At 37.0% G+C, this 21,686-nt stretch overlaps 1 protein-coding gene across 3 annotated transcripts in view; it reads right to left on the reverse strand.

The window, feature by feature from the left end:
- Positions 1-7,633: 7,633 nt before the first annotated feature.
- The window catches only part of TMF1 (TATA element modulatory factor 1), a 33,239-nt gene continuing 19,186 nt past the window's right edge, over positions 7,634-21,686 (reverse strand). Inside the window, exons 11-17 of one of the 3 annotated variants that reach the window (XM_021666764.2) lie at positions 18,167-18,359; positions 16,625-16,694; positions 16,296-16,388; positions 13,840-13,941; positions 13,398-13,550; positions 11,896-12,021; positions 7,634-11,175 (exon numbers count right to left, since the gene is read on the reverse strand). In XM_021666764.2, coding sequence (XP_021522439.2) covers positions 11,032-11,175; positions 11,896-12,021; positions 13,398-13,550; positions 13,840-13,941; positions 16,296-16,388; positions 16,625-16,694; positions 18,167-18,359 — 881 coding nt within the window. In that variant the 3' untranslated portion in view covers positions 7,634-11,031. Of the gene's footprint in view, positions 11,176-11,895; positions 12,022-13,397; positions 13,551-13,839; positions 13,942-16,295; positions 16,389-16,624; positions 16,695-18,166; positions 18,360-21,686 lie in introns of those variants that run through there. The other 2 variants (XM_064361892.1, XM_064361893.1) reach the window with 2 other exon arrangements.

Raw genomic sequence — 21,686 nt, forward strand, 5'->3', positions numbered from 1 at the left:
TCACCGGAAACCTTCAGCGCTGGAGCTGGGCCAGGGGGCGCCAAGGAGCAGCTGGGACACCTTGGCCAGCCGGCGCCGGGGGCGGGCTCGGGTCCCGCAGAGGCAGGAGCGGGGCGACACCCCGGAGGGCCAGGGCGCGGGGAGTGGCCTCCACCCGGCAAGCGCGGCAGGGAGGGGCTCAGAGTGGGGGGAACCTTCTGCTCTTCCTGGCGCTCTCCCGCGAAGGTTCGCGCGAGTCCGTCAGCTCCCTCACCAGGGCAGGAAAGACCCGCGGCGCCGGTCGAAGCCGGACACCCAGCTCCAGCGCAGTAGCCCGCGCCTCCTGGAGCGAGAGGTTAAAGCGCTCAGAGGACGTTAGGACGGGGTGGATAGAAAACCTGACCCTGTTCGTCTCTTCTGCGTTGCACTGAGGCTGATTTTTACTGTTGTCTTTCAGGCAGAAGTTGCCGCCCTAACTTCCAAATTTGGGAACTGAACATAGTTCACCGAATACATTTTGTGGTGGTGAGGATACTTTGGAGTCTACACACATTTTAAAAGCAGTATAGTTTACACATCTGTAAACTCATCAAGTTCAAATGCTACTCAGTGGAGTTTAATTTTTGTGTTTTGTTAATTTAGAATATTTTAATTATTACTGCTTTATAATTATTTGAACTCCCATCCCACATTGTCTTTTCCTCTAAGCACCCTCAGTCCTAGTATTCCATCTAGAGCACAGTAGAGTTGACCATTAAATAGTGACTACATTTGAACTGATTATATGAAGGTGATGCCTTCAAAACAAACATGCTCAAATGCATCAGGTCACCAGAAGTAAGTAATATGATCATAAGGAAACAAGTTTGTTTCCAAAGGCTTACATGCTTTCTAAGTAATTTTTTTAAAGTAATGTTGTTTAAGAATTGTTACAGGTTCCATTAGCGTCCTGCTAGATTAGGAATATTATCTGAAATTTTTGTCAAATAATAACAGCAAAAACATATATGTATTTGACCTGTGCCTAACATTGTTCTAAAGCATTTACAGTATTTATTTTTTGTTTTATAAAAAAAAAATTGCCCCTAAGGGAACTGTCAGAGGCATGTGAACCAGAGCAACTCCATCTTAAATAGGAGCTGGGTAAAATGAGGCTGAAACCTACTGGGCTGCATTCCCAGACGGTTAAGGCATTCTAAGTCATGGGATGAGACAGAAGAGTGGCACAAGATACAGGTCATAAAGACCTTGCTGATAAAACAGGTTGCAGTAAAGCAGCCAGCCAAAACCCACCAAAACCAAGATGGCCATGAAAGTGACCTCTGGAAGTCCTTACTATTATACTCCCATCAGCACCATGACAGTTTACGAATGCCATGGCAATGTCAGAAAGTTACTCTATATGGTCTAAAAAGGGAAGGCATAAATAATCCATCCCTTGTTTAGCATGTCATCAGAATCCTAAAAATGGGCAGCCAGCAGCCCTTGGGGCTGCTTTGTCTATGGAGTAGCCATTCTTTTATTCCTTTACTTTTTTTTTTTAATTGCATTTTAGGTTTTGGGGTACATGTGAAGAACATGCAAGATTGTTGCATAGGTACACACGTGGCAGTGTGATTTGCTGCCTTCCTCCCCTTCACCTATATCTGGCATTTCTCCCCATGCTATCTCTCCCCAACTCCCCATGCCCCGCTGTCCCTGCCCTATTTCCCCCCGACAGACCCCAGTGTGTGATGCTTCCCTCCCTGTGTCCATGTGTTCTCATTGTCCAACACCCACCTATAGTGAGAACATGCGGTGTTTGATTTTCTGTTCTTGTGTCAGTTTGCTGAGAATGATGGTTTCCAGGTTCATCCATGTCCCTACAAAGGACACGAACTCATCGTTTCTGATGGCTGCATAATATTCCATGGTGTATATGTGCCACATTTTCCCTGTCCAGTCTGTCATCGATGCGCATCCTTTACTTTCTTAATAAATTTGCTTTCACTTTGCACTGCAGACTTGCCGTGAATTCTTTCTTGCTGGAGATCCAAGAACCCTCTCTTGGGGTCTGGATGGGGATCCCTTTCCTGTAACAGAATTGCTGCTCTATTATTACTTTGCATACTTCACCCATCCCACACTAATAAGGACAGTAAGGATGGTAATTTTTTTAAATGCTTCCTCCAGCCAGGCACTGTGGCCCATGCCAGTAGTCCCAGCTACTCTGGAGGATCGCTTGAGCCCAGGGAGGTCAAGGCTGCAGTGAGCCATGATTGAGACACTGCACTCTAGCCTGGGCCACAGTGAGACCCTGTCTCAAAAAAAAAAAAAAAGCTTCCTCAGCCTACTTGCTACCATCCTATTTTTGTCACATACAAAAAGGTTCAAATTAGTATGACATCTACATGGTACTATTATTTTTTGTAGACAGGTTCTTGCTATGTTGCTAGCACTGGTTTCCAAACTCCTGGCATCAAGTGATCTTCCAGCTTCAACCTCCCAAAGTGCTGGGATTACAGGTGTGAGCCACCACGCCTGGCTACATGGTGCTATTTTAAACAGCTACATATTGAATGGTCATTCAGACTTACAGGGAACAGATATGATAAACTTGAACATGAGATTGAGTCTAACTGCAACAGCCATTCTGAAATAGAATTTCTCTCCAAAATATCAATGTTATTTTCTTCAAGTTGACATAAAACTCGAATGTCTACCAATAGAAGGCTGGTTGAATAAACTATGGTTTATCCATACATTGTAAAACTATGCATGCATAAAATAATAATATGGTTAATCTTTAAACACAAGTCTCTCCTACATGCTCCATTGAAAAGGCCTAGATACAAGCTACCCAGTAGGAAGAAGCACCCCTTTGTGCTCAAACTGTGATCTCTACAAACCATTTCCCATTAAAAGAAACACTGAATCCATAGAACAATGGATGATCTTGGGTCTGAACCAGTAGCCTGCAACATCTTACATCAGGACTCACCGAAGCAATCAAAAGGCTATTAGGGTCATATCAAAAGGACTCAGGAACCACTTTGAAAACCTTCCTACTGGCCAAAGATAGGATAATTTAAAACATCAATAAAGATAACTGTAATGGGATGAAGCACAGATATATTTAAATAATTATATCAGATACAACCAATCAACCAAACATGCAAACCAAAAATGTATCACTGTCCATTTTTAATGATAGAAGGAAACCAACTCTTATTCTGAAAACTGGTAAACAAAGGGAATCAGGCACACTGTCTTTCCTAAATGAAATATGATGGAAGTAATGAAATAACTGAAGTAAATTTTTTACAGAAATATTCCAGCTACTAAGTGAAAAAGAAATGACAAATACTATCACTCCACAAGCTCTATGAACTAATAGATTCAAGAAGTGTTCATCAATGATTTCAATATCACTATTGAGAAACCTTCAGACATTATCTGTCTCCTGCTGAAAGAACACACTTCCACCTAATGAAGTATATTTGTTGAAAAATTATTGCCTTTAGATCTAAACACAGGAGGCAGAACACACTAAATCAACATCTAGATGGAGGGAAACTCTATAGGACAAATAACATAGTTTTTTCTACAAATAAGAAACCTCATAGAAATTCCAAGAATTAAGAAAAAGAGAGACAGAGATGGAAGATTGCATAGCTTTAAAAATTGAGACAACTCCAACAAACTACAATGAGTAAACCTGATATCGTTTTTTGTTTTGTTTTGTTTGAGACGGAGTCTCACTCTGTCACCCAGGCTGTAGTGCAGTGGCATAATCTCAGCTCACTGCAACCTCCACTTCCCAGGTTCAAGCGATTCTCCTGCCTCAGCCTCCTGAGTAGCTGGAACTACAGGGGCATGCCACCACACCCAGCTAGTTTATTTTTATTTTTAATAGAGACGGGATTTCACCATGTTGGCCAGGCTGGTCTCGAACTCCTGACCTTAGGTGATACACCCGCTTCAGCCTCCCAAAGTGCTGGGATTACAGGTGTGAGCCACTGCACCCGGCCGATTTCGTTCTTGATTCAAACATATTAACTTTAAAAAACTATTTAAGACAATTGAGAAAATACTGATATAGATTGGATATTCAATATCAGGAATTAGGTTAATTTTTTAGGTGTGATAGTGACATGGTGATTTTCTAAGTCCTTAAATTTTAGAGTTACATATGCGAATATGTTCACATCATATGTCTGAAATTTGCTTCAAAATAATCAGTGAAGGGTTGAAAAAGCAGCACAAGTGAGGTATAAATGAACAAGAGGGCCATAACAATCACTGTTGATGGCTGAGGAGTATATGGGAATTCTCGATACTGTTCATTCTACTTTTGTGTATTCTTGAAATTTTGTATAGTCAGAACTTTTACATTGCATTACAAGTTTGCTAAATATGTTACAACTTTGCTGCTCACATTTTGACATTTTGGATAGCTTATAGATTGCTAACAGTATCAGCAGAATACAGTATACGGTTCTCTGATATATCCAACTGTTAGACCATAATTAAAAGGTGCTGGCGTTTGTTTTTCGTTTTTAGACAGAGTCTTGCTCTTTTCGCCAGGCTGGAGTGCAGTGGCACGATCTTGGCTCACTGCAATCTCCATCTCCTAGATTCAAGCGATTCCCCTGCCTCAGCCTCACAAGTAGCTGGGACTACAGGCGCGCACCACCACATCCAGCTAATTTTTTGCATTTTAGTAGAGATGGGGTTTCACCATGGCGAGGATGGTCTCGATCTCCTGACCTCATGATCCGCCCGCCTCAGCCTTCTAAAGTACTGGGATTACAGGCGTGAACCACTGCGCCCCGTCTGAAGTTTTTAATGAATAAATTTTTGCTATAACTAATCTATATGCTTATGATTTTACAGAAAAGCAGTAAGAAAAGTTGCACCACATAGTTAATGATTCAAAACATGGATTCTGGAGCCAAACTGCACAAATTAGAATTCCAGCTTTGCCACTTACTTTGCCATATGACCTTGAGCAAGTTACTTAACCTTTATTTTTATTATATTATTTTGAGATGGACTCTAGCTCTGTCGTCCAGGCTGGAGTGAAGTGGCGAGATCTTGGCTCACTGCAACCGCCACCTCCTGAGTTCAAGCAATTCTCCTGCCTTAGCCTCCCGAGCAGCTGGGACTACAGGCGCGCCACCATGCCCAGCTAACTTTTGTATTTTTAGTACAGACGGAGTTTCACCATATTGGCCAGGCTGGTCTCGAACTCCTGACCTCGTGATCCACCTGCCTCAGCCTTCCAAAGTGCTGGGATTACGGGCGTGAACCACCGCGACTGGGATTTAACCTTTATTTTTAAAAATGGGGGTGATAATGACATCCACTTTAAAAGGTTGACTTGATGATCAAGTGTGAGTACACACTTTCTTTTCCAAAATCCTTGGGCCCCTGTGTGTTCCTTAACTTCAAAAAATAGTTTAAGGCCTGGCGCAGTGGCTCATGCCAGTAATCCCAGCACTTTGAGAGGCCGAAGCTGGTGCATCATGAGGTCAGGAGTTCAAGACTAGCCTGACCAACATGGTGAAAACCCCGTCTGTCCTAAAAATACAAAAATTAGCCAGGTGTCATGGCATGAGCCTGTATTCCCAGCTATTTAGGAGGCTGAGGCAGGAAAATCGCTGCAGTGAGCCGAGATCACGCCATTGCACTCCAGCTGGGTGACAGAGCGAGACTTGGTCTCAAAAAAAAAAGGAAAAAAATAGAATAGAATACATATGCCCATCGTTTAAGTTAATACCCTTACTGAGCCTTGGGTCAGTATCCCATAATCTCACACAATATTTCTACAGCAAAATGTATGAGTATTCACACCAAGTTATACATAACCCTAGGTCAGTGCAGTGCAGACTTTATCACGAACGTGGATTTAACAACAAATGGTATTAAAATATATATGATTTTTTAGAGCTTTGTGGATTTCAGAACAGTGATTATGGGATTATAATCCTACAGAAGTGAATTCCTTACACCGTGCTTGGAACAAAATAAGACTATGTTTCCAAAAAAAAGAAAAAAAGAAAAAAAAAAAAGACTATGCTTCCTATTTCCCACCTGACCACAGATTTTTGAACAGTATGTAATTTTTAAAAATAAGATTGTAATTTTGAAAGAGATAAATTGGCATGGCATTTTATAAAAATGAAAGGAACACCTCCATCTAGCGTGCTGTGCCCATATCTGTAAATGCAAGAATGTTTAATAATAAACAAACAGAAAAACCTGCCATTACTCTCTTGTTTAATATTATTTGCGACTCTAAATATTAAATTTAGCCTACTTGGGAGTAGGGCAGTGTGGAGAATTCCAGATAGTTCTAAAAGTAAATTCTCTTTACCATATTTGTGAATTACTGAAGCATTCTGATTTTTTTTGTTTTGTTTTGAGAAAAGGGTTTAAGTATTAACAAGAAAGGCATTTAATTTCCAGTCTATCTTGTAAAAAGATCTTAATTTGCTAAAAGGTAAAATGCATATGTATAAAGGCAATAGAATAAAAGTACTTGAAAGGACCAAAGTTAGAGCTTAATCAAAGCAATATGAACTCAGAAATAAAGGATAACTTACTTTAACTGTTATTACTTGAATACACAAATGTAAGAAGACTTTTAGAAGAATGTCTTGATATTGTTTAAGATTAAAAACTGAAACCAATAATTCTTTACAGTAGCTTTAAAAAAAAAAAAAAATTTTTTTTTTGAGACAGAGTCTCGCTTTGTCACCAGGCGCCGGGCTGGAGTGCAGTGGCTCCATCTCAGCTCACTGCAACCTCCGCCTCCCAGGTTCAAGCAATTCTCCTGCCTCAGCCTCTCGAGTAGCTGGGACTACAGGTGCACGCCACCACGCCCAACTAATATTTGTATTTTAGTAGAGATGGGATTTCACTACATTGGCCAGGATGGTCTCAGTCTCTTGACCTCATGATCCGCCCGTCTCATCCTCCCAAAGTGCTGAGATTACAGGCGTGAGCCACCACACCCAGCCTACAGTAGCTTTTTTTCTTTCAAGAATGTAAACATCTAATTGCAAATCATTTTCCTATCCATTAAAATATAAATACCATTTTGCTAAAATATGGGTAGAGATCACCTAGTCATAAGTAAATTCTTAGAACTGTGTTTTCCAAAAATACATCTTCATTAGAGAAACTACACTTCAGGCCAGGCACAGTGGCTCATGCCTATAATCCCAGCACATTGGGAGGCCAAGGTGGGAGGGTCACTTGAGGTCAGGAGTTCAAGACCAGCCTGGCCAACGTGGTGAAACCTGTCTCTACTAAAAATACAAACATTAGCTGGGCATGCTGGCGTGCACCTGTAATCCCAGCTACTTGGGAGGCTGAGGCAGGAGGATCACTTAAACCTGGGAGGCAGAGGTTGCAGTGAGCAGAGATCGTGCCACTGCACTCCAGCCTGGACAACAGAGTGAGACTGTCAAAAAAAGAAGAAAGAAAGAAAAACTACAGTTAAAACTAATAATATTAATACTAATAACTTATAGAAAATTAAGGCTTATCTTCATTTTCTTAAAATATTAATCTCAAATGTAAACAAGTTATATTTTCATAAAACAATATTCATTCCTCATTCATTGCTATTGACCACTATAAATTTTGTTAAAAATGAAATACACTATTACTATTTTAAAATCTTTATTCAATCAGATCCATGCTTATTTACATTATCTTTCATTTAGAATTAAAATATTGTATCAATCTGTAGTTTAAATCATACTTTTAGCCCTTTACAAAATATGTGATTAAAGATTTTATAGTTTAAAATGGACCTTGAATAGGGAAAACTGGATTCACTTTTTTAATGAAAATGAAAAATTATGATACACTAGAACATAAATGTATACATACTAAACATACAGTATTAAAACAAGATAAAACATCTACAATTATTTTCTTTTCTATTTTCTAAATACTATAAATCACATACTTTTAATAAACAATGAAATAAAACTCTCAATAAATGCCAACTAAAGAGATGGAGAAAAAAATTTTCCTTAACATTCTTTTCACTTACTTCACTGCAAACTTCGTTTCCTAGGTCAGAAGTTATCCACTTTAGAATATCTTAAGTCACAATATAGATATATTTGGTACATTCCACATGCTAAACTGTACAACTGGCAATTCTCAAAAAAGAAGTAAAAGAAATGTAAGAAATGGTAGACTCAATTCAGCCTCCCAAGAATTGGAAGGACACCTACAGTCTGTGCTTAACTGTCTATAAATCACCAACCAACCTTCCTTCATTTACTCATTTTTTACATTCTTGAAAATGTTATTATTTGCAGTAGCTTTTTTCTTTCAAGAATGGAAACATCTAATTGCAAATCATTTTCCTATCCATTGAAATATTATTATTTTGCTAGAATATGGGTAGAGATGTTTTAATGAGAAAACAGCAAAGTATAGCAACGAATATTCAATAGGTATTCTGCCACCTACTGGAGTTTTTCAAGAAACTGTTTAAGTTCACTTTAACTTACAGAAGTATTGAGAGATCTGAGTGTATAACAATCAAAATATGATCAGTGTATGAGCTATTTATTTGTAGGTAAGAGTAATATATGGTAATATATAGCCAGAAACTTAAATAGCTGTTTGTCATTTTTAAATAAATTCAAAAACACTTTAAAATTTTCAGTGAATTGATCTTATTTATGTTCATAAGGATTCAGAAAAAAGAATGTTTAATATTATAAAATTGAAAGGTTTAGGAAAGAGTTTTATTGCAATCTTTTCTCTGCAACTGCAGTTTTTTCTACTAATGGATATTTTAAAGGGACTACTTCAAAACTTCTAGTTTCAAATGCTTCACAGAATTTTGTAACTTACATTTCGCATACAGTAGTCTCCCCTTATCCATGATTTTGCTTTCTATGGTTTCAGTTACGCATGGTCAACCACACTCTGATTACAGGTGAGTACAGTACAATAAGATATTTTGAGAGAAAGAGACAGATCACATTTGCATAACTTTTATTACAGTGCATTGTTCTACTTTCAGTTATTATCTCTTGCTGTGTCTAATTTATAAATAAAACCTTATCATAGGTATATATATATATAGGACAAAACAATATATCAAGGGTTCTATACTATCCATGGTTTCAGACTTTCACTGGGGGTCTTGGAACATATATCCCATGGATAAGAGGGAACTATCGTATTTTCTAATTCTATACATTTCTTATTGCTTATCTGTCCTGTCATTCTGCCCTTGAATATTACAAAAAAAAAAAAAAAAAGTCAAGCTGACAAAAATCTATTAGACTGCTTTTTACCACTAAAATAAAGAAAATTAATTCTATGTATTTGACTCACACTGCAAGAACATTTATTAATGCTACAAATCAGAGATCCAACGACAGAAACACTGTCTGGAATACAAACAGAACAAAAATGAGGTCATTTGAATTGCCCTGAAAAACTCTCCAAATTCTTCGAGATGGCTTACTTCTAGCTATACTCCAAAATACTAGTGTTTAAAATTGAATTACAAATTAAATGAGAGTTTTCTGTTTTGTTTTTTGTTTGTTTTGAGATGGAGTCTTGCTCTGTCACCCAGGCTGGAGTACAGTGGTACAATCTTGGCTCATTGCAACCTCTGCCTCCCAGGTTCAAGCAATTCTCCTGCCTCAGCCTCCCGAGTAGCTGGGATTACAGGCACGTACCACCATGCCAGGCTAATTTTTGTATTTTTAGTAGAGACGGGCTTTCACCAAACTGTTGGTCATGCTGGTCTTGAACTCCTGACCTTAGGTGATCCACCCGCTTCGGCCTCCCAAAGTGCTGGGATTACAGGTGTGAGCCATGGCACCCAGCTGTAAATGAGAGTTTTAATGTGCAAGTAAAGGCAGTTAAATAACTTTCAGTAATAAAATGCATCAAAATATTTCACAGATTGAAAACACAGCCTGGTTACCTTTTTGAATAAAATAACATTTGGAAGAAGGCATAGCTATTTTTAAAAGCTATTCCATGCTTTCCTTGTGTTTAAAGTTTCAAGAAAAAATAAAATGATAAATCACACAGAATTATAAAATGCCAAATTCAAGTTAACTCCTATAATTTTTCTATTTTGTTATGAATATTAGGTTATATCAAACATTTATTTTTAAATGTGCTAAAAATATGGGTTTACAAAATATGAACAGGTAATTTTTAAAGAGTAAATTACGTTAAGAACTTTATTATTTTTGATTATTTTTATAGGGTAGTAAAATAATGCCTCTTCAAAGTCATTTAAATGTTATTGATGCCATCGCAAAATCATTATAAATAAATTTTCTCTACTATCCAATTACATCTAGGTAACATTGAATATGTACAGGTTTCTCTGGATAAGTACCAAAAGGTACCACATTTTATACAGACTTAATTGTTAAAGCTGAGTGAAATAAATTTTCAGACCAAAATTTATTTTAAGTTTAAATCACTCACTCTTTAAATTTCAGACAGTGTCAGTGTGACTTACTTTTAAAGGAAAAAAGTTAGTTTAAAATTTAATAACCACAGATTAATTTTTTACTTAAACACTTAACGTACATTTTCATGAGTAATAATTAAGATATGCTGAAAACTTAAATGTGAAAGATTTCAAAGTTTCAGTATGTTAACATTACTCTTTAAATGTTCTTTATATATATATATATAAAAACACAAATTATAGAAACTACTAGTTGTATATCTGCAATACATATATGAACACCATTCTTCTTCCCTAGCCATACTGATATAAGGATAAAGTAATAAATCTCTGTGCTGTTCAAGGAAAAAAAAGAATGCTTTAAAAAATAAATCTTTAAAGAATAGTTTCAAAAATAAAGTTCAAATATTGCACAAAATAATTTAACTGTAAATATTACTACATAGTGTAAAACAATTTTTTAAAAAATTTTTACACTCTACAGTAAATCTCATTTTCTAATTCTATAAAAGAATTTATTGGAAGTCCACATTAAATGTTTAGATATTAAATGTTTACATTCAGTTTGACAGGAATTAAATTCTCACAAGTTAACTGAGCCTTTGTCTTAAAAGTTCATCTATTTGAGTTTTATACATATTTTTTACATCTTCAAGATCTAATCGAAGTTCTTCTGCCTCTTCTGCTTTTTCTCCATACATCTGCAGAATAGTGTTGTACCTTTGGTCCAAATCCTGCAAAATGTATGTTTACAATTTTTAACATAACTACACAGAACATCTTTAATTTTTATATTGCCATAGAGGTCAACAATGAAACTACTACAATTTAAATAAAAGCATATACTCATCTCTTTTAAAAATTAAACTCACAGTCCAGTCTATGTTGAAATAAATAGCAAAAAAAAAACAAACAAAAAAAAAATTAAAGAAAAAAACCAAGCTAGATAGCTATCTATTTTACCCTCTCTCTCCACTAAATCTACAATTCTCCCCATACATGGCTTTTCTCCCATTAATGTAAGCACACTTATTAAAAATTTAGTTTCTTTGTTCCATGGTGGTATAAGTATTACCTGGCATTTAGCCCAGAGGAAAGATCAAAAGAAAATACATTCTCATTTATGGCTTAACAGTGTCTTCTAACATCCAGATACGATAATTGTGATGATACACGTAACATCAAAAGTTCAATGTTATAAATGAAGCTTAGCCAAATGAAATATAGTTCTTTTCCTATACTAAACATGATTGTGAAAATTATTTTGAATATGTAATGACATAAGCGACATAAAAGATTCATTTTTAAAGTTCTTTGCTCAAATATTAATACTCTTTAATTTTCAAAGAAATCACTAACGCATACATATATGCATTTTATATAAACTAAAAACATGAGATTAAAGCAAATGAACTAAAATATCTTAAATTCATCCTTAAGTGAAGAATACTTACTCTTAGCTGAGTTCTAAGTTTGGGTATCTCCTTCACCTTCTCTTCAAGTTCATCAGTTTGATTTGTTAATTTAACTAGTTCTTCAGCCATTATTGATCGAGTTTTTTCTAGACTGCCAATTTCTAGCTGAGAAGCATCACCACAAAATAGTTTAAATCAAAATATATCTTGTTTAATACTCCCGCTAATATAAAAATATTTAATGTGTGTGTATTTTTAAATAGACATGTCAACATATAACCTTGAGCTAGCTCTTTAAGTAAAGGAAACAGTGGCAGAAAACAGGTCCCAACTTTCCTAAGAGGTATACCATTTATAAGGTTTCCTATGCAACAGAGATAAAGAAGAAAATCTAATTATTTGTTTGAAAACATGCAAGCATATATTTTTTCTAATCTAAGGAAATGACATATATTGCAGTTATTCTAAATTACTAAAAGAACCCAAAGAAATAAAAACATACTTTAACATAGCCCTACCTGTGTAGGTTGTATCGATAGAGGCTTTCATCACTAACAAAGAAATTAATTAGGTCCCTGTATAGCATACCGGCTATACAAACATCTGAGATTAAGATTATTCTGATCTACTTTTTGCCAATTCAAGTTCTTTAATAGAGTAATATTTTCATATAACTAAAAGTACATAATGGGAGTAGAAATTTTACCTACTTCTGAGTGTACTGTGTTTAACAGTGAAAAGAGGTATCCTTATTCAAAATGCGTTGGACCAGGAATGTTTCAAATTTCTTTTTTTTGTTTCAGATTTTCGAATATTTGCATTATGTACTTACTGGTTGAGCATCCCAAATCTGGAAATCCAAAATGCTCAATTCAGCATTTCCTTTGAGCATCACGTCAGCACTCAAAGTTTTAGATTTTGGGGCATTTCGGATTTCAGATTTGGGATGCTCAACCTGTAAAACATTTTAACATTTCTGACTGCACAAAGTTTTTTAAAAGCCAAAAAGGTTAAGATGGGAGGATGCTCCCTCAACAACTCATGTTGTTTCCTCCCATATACAGGGTGTTACAGTTCTAACATCTCTCATACCCTTTATTCCTTCATTCCCGGGGGATTTGGAGTAACTTATCCAGGAGGTAAATCTGAATAGAACAGGCATTCTCAGCTCAGCAACTTCCCTTTATCCTGTTGGGAAAGAGCTGCTTGAAAGGAGGAGGCATTCTCTGCTCCTAGATGCTTATGTCTTATGTAGGCAGGTTGTAACACATGGGATGCCTGCCCCAGCCCAGCATTTCCTGTGAAAAATCAGCCAAATCTGCCTAATTCTGGCAATCAGCCAGGTTCAGTTGGCTGTTTTCCTTAGCTAATCTCCCTTTTTAGCCTTTATCATTGATATATGTGATACATTTTGGGCTACACATGCCACTTATGTAATCTTGTTTCTCGATTTGCTCAGAATTCAGATGGAAATGAAGAGTGCTATTTATTGGGCCCCAAAACTTCATTTACTTCCATAGCAAATTTAATTTTTCCAATACCTGTAAATGAGTAATTTCCCCTTCCCTTAGCTTTAGCTGAGACTGTAGGTTTTCAATAATGCTAGATCCTGCTCCCATCCTTATAGCATCATAAAGGTTGCTTCCATTTGCTGATACAGACATTGGTCCAAATGAATGATCATGAGACTCATCCTATGTTAATTAAGAAAGCACACACAGTCATTTGGTTATCATAGCTTGTGTTCCATTACCAGGTTTGAACAAAAATGGTTCTGTCAATTTTTGCTTTAAATGATTATAACTTTCTCAAAGGCAGAAAATCATCCACATATTTCCTCTCACTACAATTAGTACTCCTCCACAAGTATTCGGATGAATTGTCTATAGAATGGCAAAGTCGTGGTGACAGACAATCTTGACATTTGCATATTTCCTTTATTATTATTCTAAGAACTAAGCACATATAAAAATAAAACATCACCTGAGACAGAAAAGATGTCTGTAGTCCTGCCATATCAACACCACTTATTGAACTTGAGCGTGACATGGTGGGAGTGCTAGAAACAGAAAATGGCTTACGTTCCTTAGGGAGTTAAAAAAAAAAAAATTATGTTCAGATTAAAGAGCAAAGAGATAAGCAGAGAAAGAAAGAACATTTTTTAGGGTTAATGAGAATAAAGATTTAATCTTTTAAAAAAGGCCAAACTACAAAGGAATTCAATACAATCAAATAAAGAAAAAAATTTTTTTAAAGATTCATTCTAATTTTCCCATAAAATGACTTCTCAAGTCTTATCAAAAATACAATATTGGGCGGGGTGCAGTGGCTCATGCCTGTAATCGCAGCACTTTGGGAGGCTAAGGAAGGCAGATCACAAGGTCAGGAGTTCGAGACCAGCCCAGCCAATATGGTGAAACCCGTCTGTACTAAAAAATAATAAAAAAAATTATCTGGGTATGGGGGCACATGCCTGTGGTCCCAGCTACTCAGGAGGCTGAGGCAGGAGAATAGCTGGAATCCAAGAGGCAGAAGTTGCAGTGAGCTGAGATCACACCATTGCACTCCAGCCTGGATGACAGAACAAGACCCCATCTCCAAAAAAAAAAGTACAATATTTGGCTGGGCACAGTGGCTCATGCCTGTAAATCCCAGCACTTTGGGAGGCTGAGGCAGGCAGATCATCAGAGGTAGGAACTTCAAGACCATCCTGACCAACATGGAGAAACCCCGTCCCTACGAAAAACACAAAATTAGCCGGACATGGTGGCACATGTATGTAATTCTGGCCACTCAGAAGGCTGAGGTAGGAGAATCGCTGGAACCTGGGGGTGGAGGTTGTGGTGAGTCGAGACTGCACCATTGCACTCCAGCCTGGGCAACAAGAGTGAAACTCTGTCTCAACGAAAAAAAAAAAAAAGAAAAAAGTACAATATATACTAATTAAAACTGTAGATAGACTTGGTTAGATCATCACAGGACCCATTTATTACAATAATGTACTTTGTTGGGTTTTTATAATGGAACGAGAGTGTTTCTGTTAAGCTTCATATTATACAAAATACTATCAGTTAAACCTATTTCTGTAACATAAAATTACTGATGAGTGTTAAAAACCATAAAATTTCTGGCTTATCCGTTTTATTTTTAATGTATTTTTAAAATTCCAAATAAGTTCAATAGGTAATTTAAATTTACATATAAGTAGTTTAAATATATTATGCTAACTCCAAGTACACTATAATTCTTTCAATACAGAAAACTCATTGTATTTTTATTTTTCTTATTTTTGAGAAAAAGTCTTGCTCTGTAGCCCAGGCTGCAGTGCAGTGATGCAATCTCGGCTCACAGCAGCCTCTGCCTCTCGGGTATAAGCAATTCTCTCACCTCTGCCTCCCGAGTAGCTGGGATTACAGGTTCATGCCACCATGCCTGGCTAATTTTTATATTTTTAGTAGAGATGGGGATTTGCCATGTTAGCCAGGCTTGTCTCAACTCCTGGGCTCAAGTGATCCACCCACCTCAGCCTCTCAAAGTGCTGGGATTACAGGTGTGAGCCACCAAGTCCAGCCTCAGAAAATTCATTTTAGAAAAATTACCCTCATTAACCAGAAAGCAGGCAAGCCAGATTTACTCCTTAACTGCCTATAGGCCAAATGAAGTGCACTGGTTTCAGTGAGAGATGAGTAAATTCATTTAAAAAGGGGCAATTTCAAGTCCTGGAAATCATAGATCTCTTTGGATAAACTCAAATTACTTTCGGTCCACTCCGAGCAGGACACTGATTATAATAATAGAATTCATCACTATGTTGATTTCAGACATTGAAAAAATGATACTTATAAAGCAGGAATGTCCAATCTTTTCATTCCCTGGGCCACATTTGAAGAACAAGAATTGTCTTGGGCCACATATAAAATATACTAACAATAGCTGATGAGCTAAAAAAAAAAAAAACATGAAAACAATCTCATGATGATTTAAGCAAGTTTACGAATTTTTGTTGGGCTTCATTTAAAGTCATCCTGGGCCACATGCCAACCAGGGCCACAGGTTGGACAAGCTTATATTATACAGCATAGCTAAAATTAAAAAACATGGCTGGGTGCGGTGGCTCACGCCTGTAATACAGCACTTTGGGAGGCTGAAGCGGGTGATCTCCTGAGGTCAGGAGTTTGAGACCAGAGTGGCCAATGTGGTGAAACCCTGTCCCTACTAAAAATACAAAAATTAGCTGGGCATGGTGGCATGTGCCTATAACCCCATCTACTCGGGAGCCTGAGGCAGGAGAATCGCTTGGACCTGGGAGGTGGAGATTGCAGTGAGCCACTGCACTCCAGCCTGGGTGACAAAAGCAAACCTCCATCTCAACAAAAAAGATTAATCACAGCATCTACTAAATGGTTACACCAAAAACAAACAAAAATGAAATTCAATACCTTTTCTTTTATTGCTTCTTGAGTAAAAATGGCTTTCTTCTTTTCTTGTTCAACTTTCATTCTTTCCATTTCTAACTGACTATTCAACAGTGTCTAATGGAGAGAAATAAAGTTAGACAATTTCTGTGATACTGATTCATGCCATGATAATAAGTCAATCCCAAAGTTAGAAGCAGGAAGTAGAAACTCATATTTGTTTCACTACTAAAGACCAAGTTCCAAAAGCAGTGGCATCACCCATTTCATCTTGTTATCTCATTAGTTTGCTACCATCCCCAACCATTCTCTAATGTAAGCCCTAAGAGGTGAGTGATCACGAAGGGAAATACCTTTTCTTTCCTTGTTTCTTCAAGTGTCCTTACATATTCATCTTTTAGGTTTTCTAATTCAACCTGGTACCTGTTAAACCAAAGAGAATTAAAAAACAAAAAACAGAAAATGAAAAAGATGACAGTATACACTATTAAAAACTCAGTACTTTAACTCCAGCTACCTATTGAGAAGTCATTTTTATTACCGGATTGACATCAGTGATTTTTCAAGTGTCTTCCAGATCCCATTTGAGTTGCACTCAAAAACCAAACCACAAGTGAAAAATCTCCACTTTTGTGCATTTTATTTATTGGTGCTCTGGGTTAAGATTTCATTTAAAAAGAGACTTTATAAAAATAACTTTGAGTATCATCATCCTATAATATGCTCAGATTCCACAAAGCTTATTAGGGAGTTCTATGAAAACGTTTATAAAAGTTCAGATATTTTACTTTAGAAATCATTTTTAAAAAGTAAAATTTCCAAGGAAGAACACAGAGGGTAAAAAATACTAACCATTGCCTATTAATATATTCTCAGATAGTTGGATTTTACACCCTATGGTTTCTAAGAACTCAGACATTTATTTAGAAAAGGCTTAAATTATGCTACTAAAACCCTTGTAATATAAAACTCCAACGAGTAGTCTGAAAACTATTTTGGGGTGTTACAGCCCCCTTTTAAAAATTTGATTGAAGGTATAAATCCTTTCCCTGGAAAAATCCAAATATATACAAAACACGTCACACAATCTCAACAACCTATATAACAGTCAATGAACCCCAGTACTATCCTGTCATAATATCCTATTACTTTTTTTTTTTGGAGACAAAGTCTTGCTTGGCTGCACAGTGGGGGTGCCATGGTGCCATCTCTGCTCACTGAACCTCCCAGGTTCAAGCGATTCTCCTGCCTCAGCTTCCTGAGTAGCTGGGATTACAGGTGTCCGCCACAATGCCCGGCTAATTTTTGTATTTTTAGTAGAGACAGGGTTTCATCATGTTGGCCAGGCTGGTCTTTAACTCCTGAACCTCAGGTGATCCACCCGCCTCAGCCTCCCAAAGTGCTGAGATTACAGGCGTGAGCCTCCGTACCTGGGCATAATATCCTACTACTAATTATCCTAACTTTAAACACTAAAAGTGTTTACTTTTAGTTCTTGGTACTATGAAGCTAAAAGCCAGCAACACACTTTGTTTGTTCGTGATGGAGTCTCACTCTGTCACCCAGGCTGGAGTGCAGTGGCACAATCTCAGCTCACTGCAACTTTCACCTCCCAGGTTCAAATGATTCTTGTGCCTCAGCTTCCGAGTTGCTCGGATTACAGGTGCACGCCACCACGCCCAGCTAATTTTTGTATTTTTAGGAGAGACTAGGTTTCACCATGTTGGTCAGGCTGGTCTTGATCTCCTGACCTCAAGTGATCTGCCTGCCTTGGCCTCCCAAAGTACTAGGATTACAGACTGTGAGCCACTGCACCTGGCCCAACAACATACTTTTAAAAAGTGCTTTATGATCTCATGGAACTACCAAAAATATCACTTAAAAACCATGCTCACCTATTGTTCTCATCCTCCAGTTTTCGTAGCCTATTTTTCTCTGTTTCTAGCTGGGCTTGAAATCTACTGTTTTCTTGTCTTAAGAGAGAATTCTGTGACTCCATAGAGGACATCTGAATTTTGTTAGCAAGGAGTTCTTCTGTAGCTGCACGTTCTCTCTCAACTGCTGCTGCCAGCAAGGTCTGGGATTCACCTGATTATAGGACAGAAAGAAAAATCACATACACATATAGCCCAGAGACCAAAATACCAAGTCAATTCTGATTTCAAACATTTAATGATGCATTTTATTGCCTAAGGCAGGACTATCTACTGGGACAAATGAACCAATCTTAACTTATACCTGCTTTTTCATTCTTTTCCAAAAGTATTTTAATTTGAAAATAGAGTCATGCATTAAAAGAGTAGTGGATCAACAAATGGTCCTGGAGCAATTGGACATCTACATACAAAAAAACAAAACAAAAAAACCCTATACATCACATCATACAAGAAAATTAACTCAAAATGGATCATAGACTTAAATGTAAAACATAAAACTATAAAACTTTTAGGAAAAAATAGAGGAGAAAGTCTTCAGGATCTAGAGCAAGGCAGAGAGTACTTGGATTTGACACCAAAAACAAGAGTCATAGAAAGAAAAACTGACAAACTTCTTCAAAATTTTGAATTTTTAAATCCATGTGAAGAGGATGAAAAGGCAATCTATAGAGTGAGAGCAAATAAATGCAAACCATCTATCAAGGACTAGTATCAGGAATGTATAACAATCTAGTGAGAAAATGGGTAAAAGACAGACATTTCACCATAGAGGATGTACAAATGGAAAACAGGACATAAAATGATGTTCAATATCATTAGCCATTAGGGAAATACAAATTCAAATCATAACAAGGTATGATTACATGCCTGTCTGAGTAACTAAAAGAAAAAACAGGGATAACACAAAATGTTGGCAAGGATGTGAATACACTAGATTACTCTTATATAGCCACTTTGGAAATAGTTTGGCATTTTCTTAAAAACACTAAACATGACTTGGGCATTTATCCAGAGAAATGAAAACTTAGGTCCACACTAAAACCTGTATGTGAATATTCACAGTACCTTCATCTCTAATAGCCAGAAACTGGAATCAGCCTGGACATCCTTTGTCCACTGAATGGCTAAACAAACTGTGGTACATACATACCATGGAATAACACTCTGCAGTAAAAACACTGAACTGCTGATACAAACAACTACTGTGTGAACCTGGGCATCGTGCTGAGTGAAAAAAGCCGATCCCAAAATGTCATACACTGTATAATTTTATTTATGTAGCATTTTTGACGTGACAGAATTTTAGAAATAGAGGACAGATTAGTGACTGCCAGAGATTTGGGACAGGGGAGGGAGGGTTCAGAGACTGGTAGGTGTGTTTCCAAAAGGGTAACAGCTAAGAAAAAAAGAAGAAAAAGGCAATAGGAAGGACTCACAGTGTTGGAACTGTTCAATATTCTTGACTATAGTAATGGACATACGGTAAAATTGTATAGAATTTAATACATATGCACGCACGTGCGTGCACACACACACACACACAAATGAGTACCAATAAAACTTTGGAAATCTGAATAAAATCAGTAGATGGTATCCATGTCAATACTAAGACTGTGATGTTATACATTAATATTGTAAAATTTTAATACTTGGAGATATTAAGCAATGTGTGCAAAGGACCTTTCTATATTATTTCTTATAACTGCATGTGAATCTACAGTATATCATTAAAAATTTCAATTGAAAAAAGAGCAATGGATAAGATTCTGAGATTTAACCTAGGTAAGAATTCTCATATTTTTTCTCCACCAAAGTAGAGCTAATAATACCTCTATTTTACATTTTACACTCTGCTTCACAGAATATCTATGGTCTTTTTAATAGCATTGCTTGGTATGTTGGTCCTGTGGCTTTGCCTATATGCTAGCATGATACCACACATCCCTGAGGGTATGGAGACTTCCGTCTAAAAACCACAAAAGTACCAGTTTTTAGCATTCATTTACTGCAAATATTTATTTCAAAAGGTATCATTTTCAGATGTCTCATATTTCATTTCACATTGGTCTCAAAAAAGTTGTCATAAATGACAGACCTAACATTTATACCTAAAAATTTAAATATACATTAAGGTTTATCTAGTTCAGTAAATATTTTTAAGCAGATGAATCTTTTTCTAGACCAAATCTTACATGGAACTCCAATAAAATAAGATAGACAAAAGAGGCCCTGTTTTCATTACAGCAGCCTGAGAAGCCCTGCCTATTATTTATCAAGCTTCCCTCTCACTGTGACAGCAGCCACAAAGGTATCCAAGAGTCCACTGAATACTATTTGACAGTCACTAATCTTCCTAGGTATTGTATTCTTTTCGTGGCAAAAAAAAAAAAAAAAGAAAGTCACTAATCTAGTTCACCCCTCCTAATTCACAAGGAATAGCACAGAGAGAGTTGGAACAATATAAGCGACTTGTTCCAGACTGTTTTGTTGGATGATTCAAAACAAAACACCCTGAGTCCATGTCTCCTTACTCATTCAGGTCTGATTTTATCACTATACCATGATTTCTCAAATTACAGTTAGTGTCAGGTATAAAAGGCATACTTCAATTTTTCATGAATCTGCTAGCTGCTGGGATATCTATAATATACATACACTACCTGTCTGTGCTTGAAGGGAAACATTTTAGAACAATACTTTTCTTTTTATTAACATCACAGAAGGGCAACCTGGGGCATGACTGTAAAAAAGCAGAATATGGGAGATGGAGTCTCACTTTGTCATACAGGCTGGAGTGCAGTGGCATGATCTCAGTTCACTGCTGCCTCTGCTTCCCAGGTTCAAGTGATTCTCTGCCTCATCCTCCCAAGTAACTAGGATTACAGGCAAGCACCACAACACCCAGTTAATTTTTGTATTTTTAATAGGGACGGGGTTTCATCACATTGGTCAGGCTGGTCTTGAACTCCTGGACTCAAGTGATATGCCAGTCTTGGTCCCCCAAAGTGCTGGGATTACAGATGTAAGCCACCATGCCCTGCCAGAATATGGAATCTTAAGACTCCATAGTATCTCTCTTCTAAAGTTGATCTTGACTCTCCTTAGACCTATTTTCGCTCTTGGAATTCTACCACTGATGAGAATCATATCTGATCTCGACCTCCTACACTATTGCAGACAAGCTACAAAGGGGTCAGATTTAGCAACGGACAAGAGAAAAACTCAAGTGCAACAGTCTGTAGAAATGAATGAAAGAATGACATGGAAGTACTTTGGCCAGTATCTGATAACATTGTGTAATGGGAAAAAAATGGTTTGAAAGAGACATAATAAAGGTATTAAAAATACATATAGAAAAAGAGAAAAGGTAAAAATCGAAATATTAGACACAAAATATAACTACCAGAGCAAATGAATTTCATTTTCATACCATTATTCTAATTCTGTAAACAAGATGGAAGGGCTTCTGCATTGAGCA

Source organism: Aotus nancymaae, unplaced genomic scaffold, assembly GCF_030222135.1.
Source record: "Aotus nancymaae isolate 86718 unplaced genomic scaffold, 86718_ANA_hifiasm-v0.15.2.pri h1tg000046l, whole genome shotgun sequence".
Taxonomy (NCBI): Eukaryota; Metazoa; Chordata; class Mammalia; order Primates; family Aotidae; genus Aotus; species Aotus nancymaae.